This window comes from Ambystoma mexicanum, chromosome 1q, assembly GCF_040938575.1.
Source record: "Ambystoma mexicanum isolate Mex_15411 chromosome 1q, UKY_AmexF1_1, whole genome shotgun sequence".
NCBI classification, from domain to species: domain Eukaryota; kingdom Metazoa; phylum Chordata; class Amphibia; order Caudata; family Ambystomatidae; genus Ambystoma; species Ambystoma mexicanum.
Window position 1 is genome coordinate 1,112,922,768 of NC_090922.1, and position 22,171 is coordinate 1,112,944,938.

A 22,171-nucleotide genomic window follows, 5' to 3' on the forward strand; every position below is an offset into this window, starting at 1 on the left:
TTAGTTCGTCCTCTAGAGAGGTACTTGGGATTACTTCAAAAAAAGGCTGCTTCATAGATGAAAAAATAGTAATTTTATTTGATTTCTCTATCCACAGGGTATAGAAAGGAGGTACAGATCAACATATTTCTATTGAATCTCCCGTATTCCTCTTCTGTTCTGATCTTTCTCATGATTAGTTTTCAGAATCCAGGTTAGAGGTTACTAAATGATTCCCATCTTTTTGATGGGGAGTCCTGAATCAGCGAGCCCAGGTGGGTTTTGAATTCATTGTTTTACTCGTCTGGGACTCTTCCTGATATTTGAAGCCTACCGGTTTCAGTGGCACAAGGGCCACATTCATCAGGGCTGGACAGACACTGAAGGGTTAGTGTGTCGATGTCGATGTCTAGATAACTGGTTGTATCGTGCCAGGGAATCCCACCTAGTTATAGGGGTCCCACGAATATTTGTGTGGTTGGAAGGAGAGAATGTATACTTCCCACGAAAAGCAAGAAGCTATTGTCATGCTCTGGAATCTTCGCCGCTTTGAAAATATCAAGTCGCGGAGGGACGGCTCACCGCGGAAGATGCCGGTCCGTGTGCGGATATGTTCGAAGCCACAATAGCTTCTTGCTTTTCGTGGGAAGTATAAATTCTCTCCTTCCAACCACACGGATATTCGTGGGGACCCCTATAACTAGGTGGGATTCCCTGGCACGATACAACCAGTTATCTAGACATCAAATGTTCAGACTGGCTGGTAGAAATAGGCGATGGAAGAAGTGGTGCAACTATAAAGTTGCCTCCACCCCCTTCTTTTTCTTTTACATACCCAACTCCCTGTGTATCAACTCTATGGTGACATTAACTTCAACACTGTTACAGCTCAGCAACTCAAAGGCAGAGCAATACCGTTACAAATGAGCATTCTTTGAAACTGAACAACAAAGTGTTAAACCGAATGCCAGCAGAATTCATCCCCGAATTTGTTTTCGCAGAGTTTTTTGATGATTTATTTCCCTGAAAAACTCTTAGAATTTATTTTTTATTTGGGGTGGGCGATACCCCCCCAAACCCACCTTCCCTTTTATTTATTCTTTATACTCCCACCCCCATATGTTTTGATGAGTTTTTTCAGCCAAACTTTTTCAGCAAGAAACTCTGCAAAAAAAAACGGCGATGAATGAACATTGTACCTTTACAAAAGAGTAGATACTGTAGCAAGTGATGAACCAAGTGATCATCTAGAATACACTGAAAAGTTCCTCAACAGCTAAACACCAACAGGAATGCTTGCTCGCGAGCTAAAACTGAAAGAAGGTGCTGTACTTATACTACTGCACAATCTTATACCATCACAGGGACTCTGCAAGGGAACAAGGTTGACAAATACGCGTCTACAAAGACACATCATAGAGGCTAGTGTAATCGATGGACTGAACTTAGATACTGTTCTTATACCTCGCATACCTCTCATTCCATCTCGACTTTGCCAAGAAGTACAACTTCCAACTCCACCTCCTCAGGGGCATTCTTCCTTTCCTCACATTCCCCCAGAAGCTCAACGTCTCCAGAGACCCTGGTTCTCTTTAGGCTGGACTATTGCAACAGCCTCTTTCTCAATCTGCCTCTTTCCTCCCTTTGCCCCCTTCACCTAATCCAGAATAGGACTGCCAGACTTATCCTTGGCCTGAAGCCCAGGGGCCAAATCTCTCCAGCCCTAAAATCTCTCCACTGGCTCCCAGTGACCGCAAGGATCAAATTCAAGACCTTTTGCATCATCCACGAGGCTGTCTGGAGCCTGAGACCTCTCTACATCCAGATTTCCCACCCTAAATATCTCCCTGCCAGAGTGCTTGGATCCTCCAGCTCCAACTCTCTGCAAGTCAAAAGTTTTTCCAAACAGAGAGTGGGAGGTAGATCCCTTTCCTCGGCTGGTTCCGCCCTCTGCAACTGTTTCCCTGCTCCCCTCAGACTTGAGCCAGATCTTCTTAAGTTCAGGAAATTTCTCAAGACTTTCCTTTTCTCCTTTTTCTTCCCTCTCCCCCTCCCGTGCTAATGTTCCCTCTGCTGCTACGACTGGGGCCTGGTCCTTTCAGAGTTATACAGGGGCCAGATCACCCACCTACCAGTCCCCCCAGCATCCCTTGCCAGTACTACCCTCGGGCTCCCTTCCCTGGACTAGCCCTAAACTGTTCCACGCTGCCCTCTGCACCTACCCTCCCTTCACCCCCCCACCCCGACACTTGCCTACCTAGCTCCCCCAGCACTTGCCTTCTTGGCTCCCCCCCTGCACTTGCCCTTCCGAACCTCCTCCCTTGGGCACCTCACTCCTGCACGTCTCTCTCTAGCCCTTGCACTTACCACCTTGTTCTTGCTCTTGCACGGTAGAATAGCCACAAGGCCAATATAACCGCTTTTCGTTTTCCTTCCTACGTCCCCCTCCCCCAATTGGTTTTGTGGTGCCTGGAAACACTTGTGTATAGGTGCCATACAGATGTCCAATGAATAAATAAATAGATAAATACAAACATGCCTTCAAATTCAAAGGAAGACAGTTTCCTATATGTTTAGCCTTTTCAATTACCATTAATAAGTCAGAGGGACAGACTTTTGAGAGAATCTGCCTATACCTTCTGAAACCTGTATCCAGCCACAGGCTCTCTCAAGAGTTCGATCATTCGGCTCTTTAAATGTTGCTTCTGAGAAGAATGAGAGTGTTAATTGTGTTTACAATGAAATATATGAGTGAATAAATAAACGTGCGACAATATTTCATTAATAACCTTCAAGATATGCTACAACAGCGTATGCTACGATGGGTACAGCTAGTATATTATACTACTTAGAAATATCTACCAAATAACTTGAGACTTGAACTCTAAGACCCTTCAGGTCAAATGCTACCAGGCTCTGACTCCACGTAGTGGCAGGATCTGTATATACAAAATGGCTGACACACCTTTCATGACAGGCCCTTGAGGTACAGCGAAAGTAACATAATACTGCCTTCAAACCGCAACAATCATAGGAGAAACGGTCCGCCCACATTAAAGGATTCAATGAGCACAATGGGGCCTATTCAGTAATAAAGGCAAAACAGGAGGATGGAAAGGTTCTATGCAGACACAGACAGAGCAGCATTCCTGCACTGACGCTCCAGAGGAAGTGTGTGATAAGTTGCGCTTTCCCGATATTTCAGTCTCGGACAGTACAAATGTACATTGTGTTCGCGTGTATAAATCTGATGTATGGATAATTCTGTTGCGCTGGACCTCCTTGTTTACTAGAACTAAGATGGGAGTTTGTTTGGTCAGTAGTAAAGAATGTAAACCAGATATGGTGCGTTGTCTACATGCAGCAAGTTGATAGGCTGAAAGCTGGTCAATAACTACCAGGGAGCTTCTTAGAGAATTTGAAAGAACTCCGAATTGTCCCTCTGTTATCACAGGAGAAGAGGAAAGACGCGTGAAAAAAACCCACTGCTCTGACAGAATTCTTCGATTGTTAAAATGGAAGATGACACAGACCCATAGATTAAAGTGAGTGAACCGCAACTGAGTTCCACTACTTGTATATTTTACTGTTCATAGTTCAACTACTTTTTACCATCATTTTCAGTCCCAGAGCTGTTGGTTTTCACCCTTTTGAAGCATCCCTCTTAACATTGCTGGAACTCCTTTTGAAGCTGATCGGTTCATTTAGGCTACTGCTGAGCTAATAAGAATGCCTTACACATTCTTTGGCTACTTAAGTGTTGGAAAAAACGCAAAGCTCCCACTGCGGCTACATCCAAACCGAAATCTGTTCTAAGGGAAGAAAACACAAAATCCACGAAATGCAAAGTTGGAGGACTCTTTTGGTCTGACACAATACACCCGCTTTCTGAAAAGAAAATGCTTTTTTTGCAAAGTTATGCATCAAATTCAAAAGGTCTGGGGAACAGTAGCCATATTATCCATGGGGGGGGTTTACAGATAGTTATTTACTGGGGATGGAGGCAAACACCTCCTTCATCTTGAAACCTTCTAACTCCACACTTGCAGTCTCATCATGAGTTTTGCGGTAACCCTTAAATGCAGTGGTAACGCTATTACCGCCACACTGAAGGGTCCACCAAATCATGGGTTTGGCTGCATTTACCCGCAGCTGTGAGCTGGGAGTAAATGCACTGGGAATAAGCCAATTTTTGCACTGTAATACCGCCGGCGGTAATTGCACTGAAAATTCCCCATTGGGTCCAATGGTGAATAGGAAATTCCCGAATGAGCCCAATGGGGAATTAACGTTCCGGAACTAATAGCGCCAGGGGGTTTTGCGGTAACGCTACTAGCCCCAGCGGTATACTTTTTATTTATTTGCATTTTTAAAGCACTCACACAGCCCGCGGGCATCGAGGCGCTGTTAGAGGAATCGTTTTTTTTTAAGTCACGTAATTGTTTATTTTTTGACGAATATGCATATTTATAACGTGCTTAAATACCCAGACGTTTCTAAGCGGGGACCCGGGGTTCGAACCTATGTTGCTTCGAGTCATCTTGCTTCCAAGGCGAACACGTTGCCGCTGAGCTGTCCTCCCGGGACAACCACCAAGATACCGCCCAACTCGTGATGAGGCCCCGTCAATAACTACCTGGAAGTGCCTTCCTCTTGGAATAAATGACGCAGTAGATAGAGAATGCCTTGTATGGGGCCGGCAGTGAACCTACCTATGGGGAGGTAGCTTTCCGACTGGTGAGCCTTCAGCGGCCGCCTCTTCTCCTGGACGTAATCCAGAGAAGCTGGCTGGCTGCCACTCTTCTCTTTATTTCTAGAAGAAAAAAGAAAAATGAGAAATAAAAGAAAGACAAGGGGTAAGCATTGCTTGCAGGTGTAGCGGAAAGTCTAGCAATAACCTGAAAATGAGTGCACTCACCCTGCTGCAAGGAAGTAAGATTACCAGGGGTTGAACAGCAAGTAAGCCGCGTCTGTGTTTGCCCATATCAAAGCGTTTGATAAATGTCACCAGAACAACATTTAGTTTTCATCTAAGCCAGACATCCCTCACAAACACGGGGCGAGTTATGGGACGGATGTGCAATATTATTGGAAGCTGTTTACACTGTCAACAAACCACTGTGTGTTGCTGGGTCAACAGCAGAGAGATGCCTCCCTGCCCCTTCCTCTACCGCCCCCGCGGGAACACGGAACCTTGAGGGCTGAAAGCCGGAGATAAGGAAATGGCAAACTGCGTCCGTGCAGCTCCGCGGACGCATTTGCATCGAGCAAACCATACCGTGGTGGCAAAGCAAAAGGAAGTGGCTGTCACCACACTGTGGCCAAAGGACGAGCAGGCTAATTCCATGTAAGCAGGGGGGGCTAGAGGGCGGGGGGGGCTACTGCAACACGCAAAACTAGCATTTTAAAATAGGGAAAGAAAGGAGAAAATGAGCCACAGAATGTACGAACCCTGGTAGAAACTCCCGTTCACCAGTTTCAAATGCACTCTACCGAAGCCAGTGTTCAGTAACAGGAGTATATAATATGTCACGTGGCAAAGAAAACAAGGGAAATTCTATTGAGGAAATAAAAATACAAACGCAATACACATCATAAATAGTTCCAGGCTGAAACTCGAGCCGACTGCACTTTTCTCCATAGCAGTTCGATGGATGCCCATGAACTTTAGTGCAGTCAATCGCTCCCACCCATTGCAGCTGTTACCCGTCTGCTCATTGGCAGGGGTTTGGATAAGCTGTGCCCTGACAGAGAATATTCTGAAGGCCTATAACAGAAGTTTCAGGCTGAGTGGCGAGGACTCCGATTACCAGCCCCACTCTCAACATTCCATTAATGAGCTAATACAAGATTAGGTCTACACTTCACAGTCCCTGAGAAAGAGAAAAAGATTAAGCCTGGAGCTCCATGACTCCTAACGCATTCAACAACTTGACCGTATAAGTGTGTACTTTCTCAAGGAACTCTAGGATGGTCAAGCACCAGTGCCATCTGCTAGTAAAATAAAGGAGAAGGGTTGTTAATAAATACACTTTGCAATTCCAAAAATATAGACCTCGAAGGAGATTTGGCATACTTGAGAAATTGTCACCCGAGGAAGAATTAGGCCCGCGTTCTGATCTAAAAGTGTCTCATTTTATCACCTTGTGTGATCTTGGCCAAATCACCTCATGTCCCTGTGCCACAGATCAAGTATTTGCAAGAGGAGAGGAGGCTCAGTAACCTGTACACCTCCAGAATTAATGGGACCGTCCAGTGACCAATTTCATAATAGCATTCAACACCCAACCTAGCATCGCCAAACAAGGCAGACTTTCCAGGTTCTTTACTGTTGAAGAAAGGATTGGGTGAAACGTTCTGGATGCCATTTTAACACTAGATGCCATATAAAACTGGTCCTACTTGATACGTGCAATGTGGTTGCTAGTCACTAAGCAAGACATGGGACATCACACTCCTTCCTTTAGGGGTGATCTCCCCTCCCAGTTAGGAAACCATCCAGTTCTAAACTCATTCTTTGTAATATTCGCCTATCCACTCCAATGGAGAGCTATGAACTCCCCCCCACCCCCCTAATTTCCCCTAGTACATGTTCCAAGCCATATGGACTGAGGCCACCCACTTTCTTTGGAAAGAGAGGGAAAGGGCAAGAACTCTGAGCAGGAGGAGTAGGACTCTGAGCAATGGGGATTACTGGTAAGTATTACAGGCATAACTCTCAATTCCCTCTTCCTTCTCCCACTGCATACTTTTGAGGTCTACAAAAGTATTCATGGCCTTCGACCCAACAGATCCTCCATCATAATTTTGCTTCAAACCCTCAAGAATACACTTATTTTGACAGGAATGTACATTAGAACAAAATGGAAGACCCCAACACTAAATATGCAAGCGCTGCACTCTTCAACTCGCTGCCAGCAATGGTGAGCGAAAGCGTGGGGAATAGACAGGTTCCATGTGTTAATAACGAATGAAAAAATAACAAAAACGTTTTAAACTAATTTAAAATAATGAGAAAATATCTTTTCAGATTGGTGCCCCCCCGAACTCCCTGTTTTCCTAGCTTTATTACCCTACCCCAAAACCCTCCCCGCCAGTTTTAATCCCTTGCCCCACATATATTTTTGTTTTAAAAAAATCTATATTTTTTCGTTATTTTAAATTTGTCGAATTTCTTTTTCGTTATTCTCATTTCGTTATTTTCACTGTATACCAATAGACCACATTGGATTTTGCAGCCCGTCTAGTAGGGGGTGGTAGCTTCGAGAGAGTATGTCAAAGGGATAGTGGATTTGTTCCTCCTGCTTAGAGACAGACCTTCCTCTCTTGCTCTTACGCGCACTGCCAAACAAATGGACACAACCAAAACTATCCAACTTTACAAAAGCAAGTGGACGATACTAAATCTAAAATAATTGCCCTTTTGATATCCATGTCATACCACTGCTAGCTTTTCAGCTGAGCATGAAGCGGGGAAGAAGCATGGACACAATTCCAAGAATAGTGGAATGATGACGGCACCCTCGGTTGGAAAGCTGGGTCAGACTTTACGCCCAGAGTGTCTGGATTCTCCACCAAAATAGAACCTCTACATAGAAGGAAACTACTTTTGCTAGACCTTCTGATTGAATCAGCATCAAAAAGCCCATCTTTGCTGAAGAACTAAATAACAGTGCAACTCGTGGAGCCACAAATATGATAGCTCTACTCAGCACTTCATCATTTGAACCGGCGCTCTATAAATACACCTCTGGCTTTATACCTGAAAGCATGCAGCCAAAATGAATAACTGATGCCGGCAATAACCTTCTTACCAGTTATTTGGGAAATAAAGCTTACTCCTGAGCAATCCAACAATCAGTAGCTCACCCCTTGATACCTCTAGTCAAGGCTTCGAAACAGCCATAGCCGCTACGCACTGAAGTCCCGGAGTCGACCGTGTCAAGCCTAGACTATACTATTGTGTAGGAGCTGAAGGATAACCAGGACATTAGAAGAATAGAAAAGTCCTTCCTGACCTGAGATCTATCGTAGCAGGTCGTCCAGCATCTGACATAATTGTGCAAGCAGGCGGATTCTCTGAATTGCTGATCTGCCAGCACTCCTTCTATTGAGAGACCCCGGTCTTTGAAGGCCCACCCGCTCTTCCTGAAGGAACAGTAGTAGGGAGCTGTACTATCTTGTGAACCTGATGCATGGAGTCATCTATTGCTGTGACTTCTCTTGGTAGATACCATGCAATGGTGAGCTGTCCAGACAGAGAGCCTTTCAGGAAGTAGAGGAGCCACTACGGGATCCCATACTTTCACAAAAAGTCTTGGAGCTGCTTACCAGCCATGCGTGAGACCGGAATCTGGAAACGTGAGTTCCCCCAACTGCAAACCTGTGTCTGAATGGAACAGGAAGACACCTATTAAACAGCCCCAACAACACCATAAAAACCCTTTCAAATAACTGCGAAAAACACCTCTGCATGTTATCCATCTTAAAGTGGCCATTTCCTAGACCACAATCCCGCATAACCGATAACATCCTGTTGCCTTAGTGATCACAAAGGCATTTGAGTAAGAATTTGGATCTGTATCTGATCACATCTAACTCACAATGGTCCTAGAAAGACCCATGGCAAGCACCACACAAAAACTACTCTGACCCAGTGTGGCTAATCTAGCTGCCCTGAGGCATCACCAGGGAAGTTGATTGTCCTTGCTGTGACATCAGGGGACACCGGTCACCATTTTGCCAGATACTACTGCCCCTTGTTGTACAAAAAATGAATGCATGATGTCACTCTGACAATTATGAACATGGTCACTAAATAGCTTTGCTCTCCGGAATGAGCTCTTTAATGCTGCTTGTTTCTAGGTGGGCTCTGTGTGCCAATGTCTTCAGTGTTAAGGTCTCCTTGATGAGATAGGAGCTCCCACTCTTAGTGTGGAAGCCCTTACCACATCAGACTTCAGGTCTGTGATGATCTTCACGTGTTAATTCCCCTCAGGACCACTACTTTTTGAAAGACCTTGAAATCATACAGAGGGGGATATGTGTGTGCTATCTACGAGTTTAGGAGCTCTACTCAACAAAATCATTGTCTGGCCACAAGTAGTATTTGCGGGGGGAGGGGGGAGGGCGAGAAAGGCTTCTGTTCGCTATGCACAAACTTGTACCACAACTGTGTTTCAGTCATACAGCTAGCAAACAAACGAAAGTAACCTACATCCTTTGCCTTTGGTAGCATGGGCTGAGGGCAGGGTCATGCAAACGGCAGTGGTGTGTTGTATAAGTCCAATTAACATAAGATAGCATAACAAAGTATAGCCCAGGGTATTAATACTGAGGCCTGCTGACTGGTTTCTGTCACCAGGCCGGATGGGTACACCTTGGTTATTTGGGGGTGGGGAGATGGTTTTATAAAGTGCACTTTCACCTTGAAGGATATTTTAGCACTATCTTCATATATTCCATATGAACTGAGCAGAGAGGCTGACTTAAGATACATTGAGAAGATATGTTTTCAAGGAAAAGTGAATAGATTAGTCTCCATCTGGAGCAGGCGGGATGAGGCAGTCCATCTTTTTGCCGCCTGAACGGTGAAGGTACGACCTCCAACTCCCTCCGTACGATATTTGGGAATAACTATCTGTTTGTCCAAGCTAGATCTTCATGATCTTACGGGTGTATGTGATTTCAGTTAACTGGAAAGAGGGCCTAGGGAAAGCTGCTGAAGACTCTTAAACAAGATACAAAGACTTTGAAATTCAATACGTCGTTGTATTGGAAGCTATTGCAATGGCTTTAATGCAGGGGAGACATGATTGCCTTTTTTCTTTTCAGAAGAATTTGTGCCAACATGTTTTGAACATGTTGCAGTCGCCGAATAGCGGCTTTCGGGAGGCCGATAGATGCTGTTACTAAACTCCAGCCTTTAGGAGATCAAAGCATTCATCACCATGGTCTGATGGGGAAATGTGAAATAGGGAATGTATTGGTCTCAAATTTCTTATCATGAAGAAACCGGTGGGGATCACCTTTGAGATTTGCCTTTCTAATGGAGGTTTGTTGTCAAAGATGATTCCCAGATTTTTGTTTTGGATCTGGACATGTTCCAAAGCTGTCCGCCAGCTTAAAGAACACCAGATGTTAGGTTTTTCATGTATTACTAATATCTCGGTCTTAGGTGGATTTATCTTTACAAAGTTGTCGGCCATAGAATGTTTAACTAAGAAGAGGGTATTCCGAATCTTACATGATGTATTAATATGTCCTTGTTTCAGATCGACCAAAAGCTGAGCATCATCCTCATAATTAAGAAAGGTAATCCCCAGTGTCTTCAGCATCTCCATCAGAGGCCGAAGGCACAGATTGAACAGAACATAAGGTATTGATGATGCCTGGGGAACACCACATTTCATCTGTTGAGGTTGTGAATAGAAGGCACCCAGTTGTACCAATTGGGTTTGATTAGTTGGGAATTAATACATCCATTTGTGATCCACTTGATCCCTCCCCTTCGCAGACCAGTTGAAAGGGACATGCATGCATTAGCCAGCCGGTAATGGATAATACTAACAGGAGATTGGCTACTTTCCTGAATCCTTTTGGGCCCACAACCTACGTGGCCCTGGGGCAAGGGTTTGCATACAGACCAGCTGGCCAACAATCCTTGTGAGGAAAAAGGTTACTGGCAATGAGAGAAGTAATCACATAACACTTGGACAATGTTTACATGAAAAAGTGGACCTCTATTAACAACAAGGTTTACACACAAGGTCACATCCCAACGTTATAAATTTCGTAAGCTGCACTGTGGCGGTGATGGCATCAAAATTGATAATTGACCCCCGAGTTTACCAACCTAATCTTCTGTAAACGGGAACACTGCGACCAGATTTGGCTGAGGCCAAAGTGCAAATGAAGAATGAAAGTGGTGATTACATTGCAGCTTTCAGGAATGAAGTAATAGCATTGTTAACCACAACCTACCGCGGCTGAGGGCGGCTTGCAGTCAAAGCACCAACAGCAAGACCTGTTTCAGAGGGAGGCTCCCTGCTTCTGTGCCTCCTAATGTTTGGAGCCCAGATCGCTCTCAAGCGGCGCTGGCATGTATGGATGCCTGAAAAGAGCCTGTGCTATTCCGCTTGCATCCACTTCCTGCCTTTTCCACGCTCATCTATTCGCGGAGAGGACGTGCCCAGCTTCGCTGCAATGAGACATCTCAGGATAGTACACGGCAGGTCAGTGCATCACCATCCAGTACTTCACGTGTTACCTCCCTGTGTCTGCACAGAGGTCTTTCATGGCACTCTTCACGTGACCCAAAGTCTTCCTGACTCCACCATCAACTCACGTGCTGTTAGCTTCAAGGGAGGCATGCAGTAGGTCTGCTGCCCAGGGGTGCGCCCCCAAGTTGCTTTACACCAATGTGGCTTTGCCGGGGCCACTCCTGCACCCTCACCTAGCTGGCTCGCTGCTGCCCTCCCCCCCGCCAATGCAGTGGTCACAGGACAGATCACGTGGCCCATAGTCTTCCCGGTTCCACCATAAGCCCATCAGCTGTTATGTTACCCTCAAACATTTAGAACCTTACTGACAGCCACTAAACCAATGTGGGCTGTATGTACAAATAATGAATACCAATAATAGCCTATTGTGAACGCAGTAAAAAACAAGAGAAATTAAGTTGCTATTGCGGATTATATCAAGCATATGTGTATTTGATTCTGTGTGGTGGAAAAACTACTTTTTTAACATTGCATACTTTTATGTGGTGTATGTTTTTTTAATGTTGATTATTTTGCTATGAATAAGTAAATGAATTAAAATACGTTTTTTAGTGAATAGTTTGTAATTGGTATTAATTATTTGTACATACAGCCCACATTGGTTTAGTGGCTGTCAGTAAGGTTCTAAATGTTTGAGGGTAACATGGTGTTTTAGTGATGATGTAAGTGTCCCTTCTTTTGGGTAACACAATATATTACTCCTGCCCTCCTTCATTGTGTAAATCTTTCGGCAGCGCTGAATGATGTTGGAAAATAATCTCACTCCCCTTCTCATCTTGCTGCCCTTTCCTTTCTCCACTCTTCAAAAGTACTATTGCTCTAGTCTTACGCTCTCGCTCCCCCCCTCACCACCTCATCATCATCATCATCAGTCTAGGAAGGATAGCACAGGGGCAAGGCGCTCGTTTTGGAAGCAAGACGACATGGAGAAACACAGGTTTGATTTCCGGGTTTGCCCTTAGAAACCTCTGGGTATTAAGCGTGTTTATAAATAACCACTTACAATCTTTTCCAACTTCTACAAAACACGCTCTCCTCGCCCTCCCAATCACTCATGCTTCTCTCCTCTTCTGCTTTCTTTGACGTACCTCCTAAAGTCAGCTCTCTCCACTCTGTTTTCTCTCCCACCTCTCCGACCAACCATTCCCCTCTCCCTCACTCAATCTCTCCTTTCTTTCTGCTTACAGACTCTGACACTACTGCCCTTCTTATACATGCTCATCCCACTGCTTCAACCCTCGACCCTCTTCCATATTCCCTCTAGTTTACAATATCCACATTCCAACCTCACGACCCCGCTTAATACTTCCCATTCTAGCTCCTGCTTCAAGCACACCTTGGTTATACGTGTAGTAAAAAAAGTCCCTTGATTCCACTCTTCCCGCTAACTTCCACCATATTTCTCTTCTATCTTTTCTCCATGTCTCCAACCCTTTTCTATCTGCCCGTCACTCCAAACTATCCTCCATTCTTATTCTTCGGGATCTCTCAGTGGCTTTTGTCCAATTTGATTACTCTCTTCTTCTCTCCTCCTTCACTTCCGTCGGTTTCTCTGGTTCTGTTCTTAAGTGGTTCCATTCTTATCTTTGTGACCGCTCCTATTCTCTTTCTTGGTCGTGACAAATCTCATCCTCACATCCACTCTTTTATGGTGTCGCTCAAGGTTCAGAACTTGGCCCTTCTTTTTTTCCCCTTTCAACTATTCCTCTTTCTACTATCAAATCCTCTTAAATCCAATCATGCAATTTCTACACTGAAGACACTAAAATATGCTTTTCTTTTGCTTGACTTTCTGATTCTGTCCATGCCAACATCTCCAACAGTGCCTCTGCCATACAACTTTGGATGTCTTCTTACTTGCTGTGACTACACCCTTCAGAAAGGGAGATCCCTTCTTTTATGCCAGTATGACACCCACTTCCATCACCCCTCCTCTCTTTTCTTTCTTTCTCACTACCTTTCTCGCCTCTGCTCGTAACTTAGAGTGACCTTTGATTCTTCTCTCTCTCCATATCTCTAAGCGGCCCCGCTCTTGCCACTTCTTCCTATTTAATATTGGTGATGCCCGTCCTTTCCACACCACCAAGCTTCTTATCACTTCCCTAATTTTTGCTCGGATTGATTATTGCTCTTCTCAGCCTTCCTGCTTCTCCTCTCACTTTTTTCCAATCTGTCTATAACTCAGCTATCTCTCTTATTCTGACGTTTGCCCAACACCTCTATCACCCTTCCCTACTTCCCATCTCCCTTTTTACCCTTTGATGCTTGCATTCTCTTCCATTTTCTTATAATCTACAAATGCATCCAAATCAGTTGCTACTTACTTTTCCCAGACCTCCCTGTTCTTCCGGTTTTTGTTCTTTCTCTCGTTTCACTCCAAAACACTGGAATGCCCCTCCTCTTCCTATCCCTTCATCATCTTCTCTTTGTATCTTCCAAACCAGATATAAATCCAATCGTCTTTCATCTCTTTCCAATAACTGACACTTCCTCCTCCTGGACCTCTCATCGTCTCCATCTTTGCTTTGAATAAATTGCCATTCATGCTTATTGTACTTTTGTTGTATCATGTTCAGCGCTTATTGAATCAAAATAAATACAAATACTCCGCTCCTCCCCATCACTGCCTAGGAGGGGAGTAGGCACACTACTGTTCTTTGTTGGCACCCCAATGGCCTGGGCTTTGGGCTTACAGTCGGGGCTCCAGACCGCGAGGGCCCCCGCATTCAGTCCTCCCTGGTGAGGCTATGGTAATTTGGCCCGGGTCCCTTCCTCACCCTGACCACCTCACTGAAACTGTGATCCTGGGTTTGGGTGTGCCTCTAGGATGCCTTCTCTGGCCACCTGGAGTCGGTCAGTCCAGGATAACCGGGCCTTAATGAAACTGTGACTGCGCCCTCTCACCCCTCGGGCTGCTTTTTCAGATGTGGCTCAGAGTATCAGGACGATGGAGCCACTTTCACAATGACACTGAAATGTGAAGAGTGCACTGCATCCTTATCTCCTCCTCTAGGTCAAGGGGAATACTCTGAGGGGACTGCTTGTGGCGGCATCCCCTAAGAGTTCACATTCCTCATCGCTCCCCTCCTTCTCTCCAACTGTCCCTACACAGCCGTTGCTGGCTCAAACCACCCACATTCTTCTCATGGGGGAAGACAGTCTATTGTCCACCGCTAGGTACATGTTCTAAAAATCCTCATGTGCCAGATTCCAATGTGCAGACTGATGGCAAATCTTAAAGTAACCACACCCTTAAGATGTGGCAATGCCATCCAACAATCCGGTGCCATTTGAAACAAATGAAGGTTTTCAAATCTATATTTCTTTGTGTGAGTACATGTTCTTAGCAATATTGTACTGGGTAGCCCCTTTGAAAGACAGTAACCCCGTACAAGGCGGGCTATATTTGGGCCAGGGGTTCACCCTACTCTCCATAGATGTGAATCAGGAGTGGAAGCTTCCCAACAGCAACAATACTAGAAGTACGAATATACAAGAGCAACCCACTGTCTCACACAAGGCTGCCCTGGATCATGAAGGAGATGCCTTCAATTCTATAGGCGGCTTTCTCCACCCGCCACTGGTCTCCTTGCCTACTACTGCCAGGGAGCATAGGTTACCCGGTGTTTATTCCTTAAACGTCAATGTTCCACATCCCCAATCACCCTCCACATTATGAGACTCCCCCTGCCTGGGAGCTCACTCGGTAGGGTCCCAGGAAGTTCCAGAGGCCGGTTAAAAGCACCTGAAATATTCTCCCTCGCCAAGACGGAAAGGACATCAGACGGCACAGGGAAGCCAGGCTAGGGTTTCCGTCAAGGTGCCTGCCTCCGTGATCCAAGAAAAGAGCGGGAGTATTGGCGAATGGGAGTATGTGGGCATGGGAAGGGGTGGTGGTTATAATGTTGAAGGGGGTACGGCATGCTTAAAATAGAAAAAAATTGTAAACCACAAACACCATCAACATAATCACACACACAGGGCTGCATGGCAATATTTGCTTGAAAAAAATGGTTGCAATAACACTGGGTTCAGTTAGCTTGCAACAGGTTCACATATTCTGCCATTTGTTTGCACTGGCCCAGGAAGCTTGGAGTAGCCTGTGTGGTTATAAACTGGTGACTGAAATGCCATTTTACGTGCTTTTCTCAGAGGATATTGTTTTTTTCTTCACTGTGAAAAATGGGCAAGGCTGCTTTTAGAGGGAATACGGTATGGATGCCCGTGTTTACTGAGTGAATGACGATTGCTGGACTGTGGACGGTGTAAATATATTCCATTGAATGAAGTAATGGCCACGGGTGTGTTACTGCTGATAAAAGATACAGCTGATTGCTGCAAAACAGGTGTGCACGTGAAGCTAGACTGCCCATGTCATTTACTGGTGGGACAGCACAGAACACCACATGGGCAGGCTAGCCGCTCCTGCACACCTGCTCTACAGCAATCAGCTGTATCTTTTATCAGCTGTAACCAGCCCTACAGACAGATAAGGGGTGTATCGGCCACGTGTACTCCGTAACAATAGGCAAATACTCCTAAAAAATAAAAATAGGGAGTAAAAATACTCCCATCAAAAAATAGGAAACAGACACGTAGGACCTTGTGCCCCTGCTTTCACCCACAGAGCTCCATGGATATGTTTGGACCAGTAGTGTGCATAGTACCACAGGAAGAAACTACAATGATGCTGCCTGCTTGGAGAAGTAAACCTTCATGAATAACTAGGTGCAAAGGAATTATTATTACTAAAACATTTCAGCTTTCCAGTTAAAACATTTTAATTGCTTATAAAATACTCCTATTGGGAATTGGACTTTCATTTTTACTCCCTAAAAATCATTTTACTCCCAAATTTAACAAAAAAGAGTAAAACACTCCCACTGTTAAATCTTATCTGGAGCACTGGCTGTAACACACTCGTAGCAGTGCATGGCAGAAGGAAGGACCATGTGAAAGGAAGGAGGAATCTGGTTGTGCCAGTCCATTTATTTCCTTCAAGCAGGGTCTCACTGGGACAATGTAAGCAGCCTCTGTGATTGCCTTGGATCCAGAACACTTCATTGCCAACACCCTGAGCCTGTGAGGTGTGGGCTAAGATAGACGGGGCGACGTCATGGAATGTGCTGAAATATGTGAAGGGTTGGAAAAGGGCCCATAGCCTCCAGGTTAAAAGGCAGAAGCAGGCAGACGGCAGAGTTCCAGATTTTGAGTGCCTGTTTTATAAGACAGAAGAGTTAGGATGGCCCACAAGAACCCTCTGTGAGTATAGGAAAACTGAAATCTTTAGTGTGCAAGATAATTGTACATCTGTAACTTTACCAGGGGAAGAGGAGGCACAAAGGGACATGGCCTCTAGCAAAAGAGGAAGTAGTATCGTGGGGTATATAGCATCAAAAATAGAATATATCTTTCAAGATGGCTTTCACAAGACGTTGGTTCTAACCATTCTCCATGTGCTACACTGTTTGTTGCCTAATTGACTATGTCAATAAGCCACTTTAGATACTTGTAGCTTAAAGATTTCAAGTTAGGTCGATAATTGTCTAGCGACTTTGGTTGGGTGATATTGTATGTAAATATGTTCTATGTAAAGAGCTTAGGCATAAGCGCTATATAAATATTACATCATTATAATTATACAAAGATCATGCACATGATATCAAATAAAATACCTTAGCAAATTTCCTCTTGATAAGGTCTGCTCCTGAGATGATAATTTGCATATATTGAGGCTAAGTCTTTTTGGCGTTTCAATCTTCCCGTCGCCGATACTTCCCTCTCTGTGTCTCACGGGAGATGCTCCGTACTTCTCCTCGGTGCACCTCAGCGGAACAGTCCTGTTGATCGGCTGGAAGATGATAGCTCCGCTCTGCTCGGAGACCGACTTACGGTTCCCCACATAGAACCTCACCAGGGCTGGAACATTGTCAAAGCTTTCCCTTTCGAACTGGTACTGAACCCGCGAGTAGGCCTCATTGAGTCTGACCACCACTTTGTTGATTTTGAAGTGCTGTGGCACGTTTTTCCACTGGCAGGTGAGAACAAAGTTTCCAGGGCTGGAGAGAGAGTCCCGGATCAGGAAATCGCCGTCCCTCTGCAACAAGCTCTCCGATACCTGCAAGACAACATACATGTCACACACTGGAAAAGGAAATCGGTTTCACAAGCTGCCTATGTTGGTAGATTCAATGGCACACAGATATATTTTCAGATAATAGGCATTGCATGCAAATACAAGACCATTTACATTGCTTAATCCAGGGGTATGTAACCTGCGGCTCTCCAGATGTCTTGGAGTGTGACTCCCATGATCCCTCGCCACGGTCTATGCTGGCTTATGCCGAATGAAGTTGTAGTTCAAAGTATCTGGAGAGCCAAAGGTTGAAGATCCCTGGTGCATCTTTCTCACTGTTGTCACTTTTGCTGAGGACACCTCCGTTTAACTTTTCTAGGCAGTGAGTGAGTGATTGAACATTCACTATCTCAGGTTCAACGCCTTGTACACAACTACCAGAGATTGTCTTAGATGGGAATATTTATCACTGGGAGACTATGGAAGGGAAATGTTATCACAAAATGTACTCCAATTGTTCAGCCTATTTCTAAGACTACTATAATTACAATTATATTTTTTCTTTAATAACGCGCGTAATGCCGAAATCCAGTTTCTAAGCACGAGACTGGGATTCGAACCTGTGTTGCTATGCATTGTCTTGCTGCCAAGACAAGCGCGTTGCCCCTGAGCTATCCTCCTGGCCCATACTGATTTAATGTAAGGGAGATCAGGGAATTCTATACATTTCAAGGATGTTTGGGGTAGTGTCCATCTTTCCCAGGAAGATGTAGAGTAATGATCTCCTTTTGAGGGGTGTTCGGGTCAGAATGAGCATCACAGTAATTTTCAATCAGGAAATCTACCCCAAGTTTCAGGAAACGTATTGTACCCTAGGGGTGTCACAATATTAGTTTTATAGCGGTACAATAACCTTCTTGCCAAATTAAGGTATATCATGGTTATCGCAGTATAGCAGGTGGAGTCAACTAATCTTAAATATTTTCTTTAAAATCCATACATTGTCAGATTCATCATCACAAACAAAACTAGGCACCCAGGGCCAGAATTGGGCTTTTCAACATACTTTCCACTGAAATGCCACCCCTTGCTTCCACCAAACAACACAAATGCACGTGTGGAGAGGGGGGGGGAGGGGTGAAGCCCTTCTGCTACTGGTGAAGATGAACATGTTGCTATCTTGATAATCTGCATGCCACAGATCAATGGAGGCTGATGGTAGTATACGCTTGTACGCATACACACACGCACTCTATATCTTTACGTTACAGCCTTTAGTTTACTTGCGGGCCAGAAGCTGTTCAGTAATCACAGACATGTTACCCTTTGGTATGGCAGCAAGGAATACCAGCAGAGATGAGTGAATTTCACAGTGTGACTTATTATATGTAAATTCAATGCTAGAACCAGAGAAATCCCCCATTGTCATATGTTTAGAACACATTATCCATTATAAATATGTACACCCCAAAGCCGCCAACCCAAAGTAAATCCTTTTCCTTCTTGGCACTGTATTTATTCTTCCTATTGCTAACATATTGATTTTGTGTCAGGCACGTGTGGTTTACGGAATGGCATTAAAAACTGCTTTAACTGAAACTACTTGTACCAATAAAAGAACTTTTTTTTACATTGCGTTTTTGCATTTGAAGTTCTTTAACTTACCATTAAGTCAACGCTTTTTAGTTAACTTACGAATACGCAGGCAAGATTTTCCAGCTGTAGCAAGGTAGCCTTTTGAAACTTGTCTCTGCACATATTTAGCTGATCCTCCAGGAATCTAAGGCGGCTACCGATTTCGGTCTTTCATGGCACTCACTCGTTGATTGCCTTGAATGAAAGAGTGACTAGTGGAAGTGTTATAACGCACATTTTGCGCAATGAGCTTGCTGCTCAGTCACAGGTCATCGCTTTGAAAATTGGCCTCGACTTGCATTTTTTTGGAACCACATGGCTTGGGCATCATGACCCCTCGCTGTGACAAAAAATCAATTTGACAACTCTTTATCCCATTAAAGGGAGAAAAGTCACGCCTGTGCGTCATTGTGTTTCTTTTGTCACAATGTCATAGCCAACACAGACACACCGAAAGGTTGCATAATCTTTACCATCTGCCTGGTGATTATGAAGATCTGATGTCCGAGTCACAACTGACCATGTAATCGTAAAGGGACAGCACTCAGTGGGCGCTGTTTATTTCTTTCTGGTGGCAAGAAAAAAACTTTGAAAATGACAAAAAATTAAAATATATATCGGCACAAATATGGCCTAGATCACCACCTCACCCCATACCCATCATTACTGTTTTCCCCAGGTCTGAGTGCATTAGGACTCTTGTGGTGCACGTTCAGTGGGAGGAATGCTTTCAATGGGGTGTCACAAATTGAGAATAGACTTAAGAAGTATTTCACCGCCATTGCTCTGGATACATCAAATTGAATGTAGAATCTGTCCTGCCTGCTTGAGTCCAGTGCGGTAGGTGAAGGATCAAGGGAAGCAACAACTCTAGTGCCAATGTGCAAATCTACACAGAGGACAGTGGGGGTGGCAGTTTATTTACTAGCAGAAAGTACTGATAGGCCCAGTGTTCACACAGTCTAAAGTTGTTTGTGGACATGCATCAGAAGGGCATCTGATTAATTCACCCCCCACCCCTTTGAATGCTGGGTTGTGTAGTTCCCCATCTTTCAAATTGGTGGGAAAACTACAAATCCCAGAATTCTAAGCTAAAACAGAACTGGATGGCTATCCGATCCATGACTATGAGAAACTTAAGTTAATTGAATCTAAACCATGGGGAGAGTGATTCGATATGCATGACTACACTGGCCGTCCTTTTTTTTTTTTTTTTTTTTTTTTTTTTTTTTTTTTACAATTTGCACAGTCAGAGCAAGAGCTGTTCCAATGTGTGTTTGCTCAGTGCAGTAGGACCTTAACTTACTGAACTAATGGCACATGAAGCCGGGCCAGGCTGAATCGATACATTTCTGCTCCTGCCAGCTGAGTGGTTGCTAAGAAAAGTGCTCCTGGCTTCACTGTTTTGCAAGTCCCTGAATGTTTTATTAAATTTGTTTACATACGAACAAAAGGAAAAATAAAATGCTCACTTTCCGTTCAGGCCCTCAGCTCACCCTCGTTATGTCCCTGTGGTCTTGCTAATTGCAAATTGAAAATCAGGACAATCACCATAGAAGATCTGACCTGTAGCACGGAGCAGCATGACTGTGTGAAAACATTTAAAATCTGTATGCTGCCTTTCAAATAAATAATGCATGAAACAAACTAACTTTGTTCTAGCCTTTCAAATAAATAATGCCTGAAACAAACTAACTTTGTTCTAGTTTGCCCATGAAATCTAGGTCTGGCGGAGTCTATGAACTGGAGTCTACGGTATGCTTATAAGCCAGTCAGTCAGCTCATCATTACCAGCTTTGCATGGGGAATACAAAGGTTCAGGCACTGGGCAGCTTTCAACACAATTTGCGCTAAATCCACTGATCTTTGACCCGACTCTACTGATCACAGAGAAAGAGCGGTCACAGCAGCAAAGCTGCATTTACTAATGTGGCCTCACTTTCCCTATGCTCTTGTCTGCCAAACAAAGCCCCTTGGAAGACGGCACATCCGAGAGTGCAAGACCAAGGCTGTGCAGCACTTGCTTACTGCAGCCTTTCCAAATCAGATTGAAAAGCACACTTAACGGTATACCGTTATAAACAACCTGACGGTTATTATTGTTCAATTAAGTTGTTCACGGTATCTTTAACGGTATACCGTTATACCGTTACATCCCTATTGTACCCCCCTTTCCTTCCTGGAACCAGTCACATGTTCCGCTACTTACTGCTTGGAGGGCGCCCTAAATCCTGCTGTCATGTCACTTGGTATGATTAGGTGTAGCGCCAGTGTTTTAGGTGGATGCAGTCGGCAGACCTGCAGCAGAGCAAAGGGCCTTTTTTTCAAATGGGGAACTAAAAATGTGATGAAAATGCTCAAGATATTTGTTGTAACTCAGTGGGACTCCCTTCGGGCAGCCTGAGCACCCACCGCCCCTTTTGGTGTTCGTCACAAATGGAGGGGCTGTCCAAATGATTAAGTCCAACTGCTAATCTGTTGAGGGAGTGGATAGCTCGTTTTATAAGGCCACTCCACTTCTTTAGGAGGCAGCTCCAGACCTGTTTCAGCCTCCATGTGCCTCATCAGGGAGGCATATGCCTGAGTCTCCAGGCACCCTATCCAGGGGTAAAGGTATATAGGGTCTTGTGCATAGAGCTGGGTGAGCCTTGCGAGGCCTGGGCTGGCCCAAGCTCCAACGGGGGCTCCAGCCCGACCCTAGTTTCGGCCCGGTACCCCCAGACGCCACGGGCCCCACAATGGCTGCCCAGTATAAGTTCAACTGCGCACACACGATTGCGTCAAGAAGGAAAATAAAGCAACCTGGCCTACGCTACTTGCAGGCCCAGCTCGCCCCCACACCACCCTCGAGCCATGACTTCCTGTCCCACCCCCAGATAACATGATTGGCTGGGGGCAGGACAGGGAGTCACTCGGTGTAGGACGAGACAGAAGTGCAGCAGGCCAGCAGCTACGACAGATTTAATTACAGTAGGCCCCACTCCCTGCCCTATCCTCTCTTTTTTGGGCATTTCTTTCCATTTTGACAGCTCTGCACGGGCAAAACAGAAAGAAATGCCCAAATATGAAGAGAAAAAAAAAATATCTGCCTGTGATGCCGGCTCGGGTGCCGAGAGGGCATCAGGGCCGCTGTATTTTGGTTCATATTTGGGCATTTCTTTCCATTTTGCTGGCGCTGCGCGGGCAACATAGAAAGAAA

At 44.8% G+C, this 22,171-nt stretch overlaps 1 protein-coding gene across 6 annotated transcripts in view; it reads right to left on the reverse strand.

Annotated features, from left to right (window-relative positions):
- BCAR3 (BCAR3 adaptor protein, NSP family member) overlaps window positions 1-22,171 on the reverse strand; it is a 360,529-nt gene that overhangs the window by 87,861 nt on the left and 250,497 nt on the right. For all 6 annotated transcript variants that reach the window (XM_069641839.1, XM_069641840.1, XM_069641841.1 and 3 more), the window contains 2 exons: window positions 16,937-17,379; window positions 4,692-4,792 (listed from right to left, as the gene is read on the reverse strand). In XM_069641839.1, coding sequence (XP_069497940.1) covers window positions 4,692-4,792; window positions 16,937-17,379 — 544 coding nt within the window. The remainder of the gene's footprint in view (window positions 1-4,691; window positions 4,793-16,936; window positions 17,380-22,171) is intronic.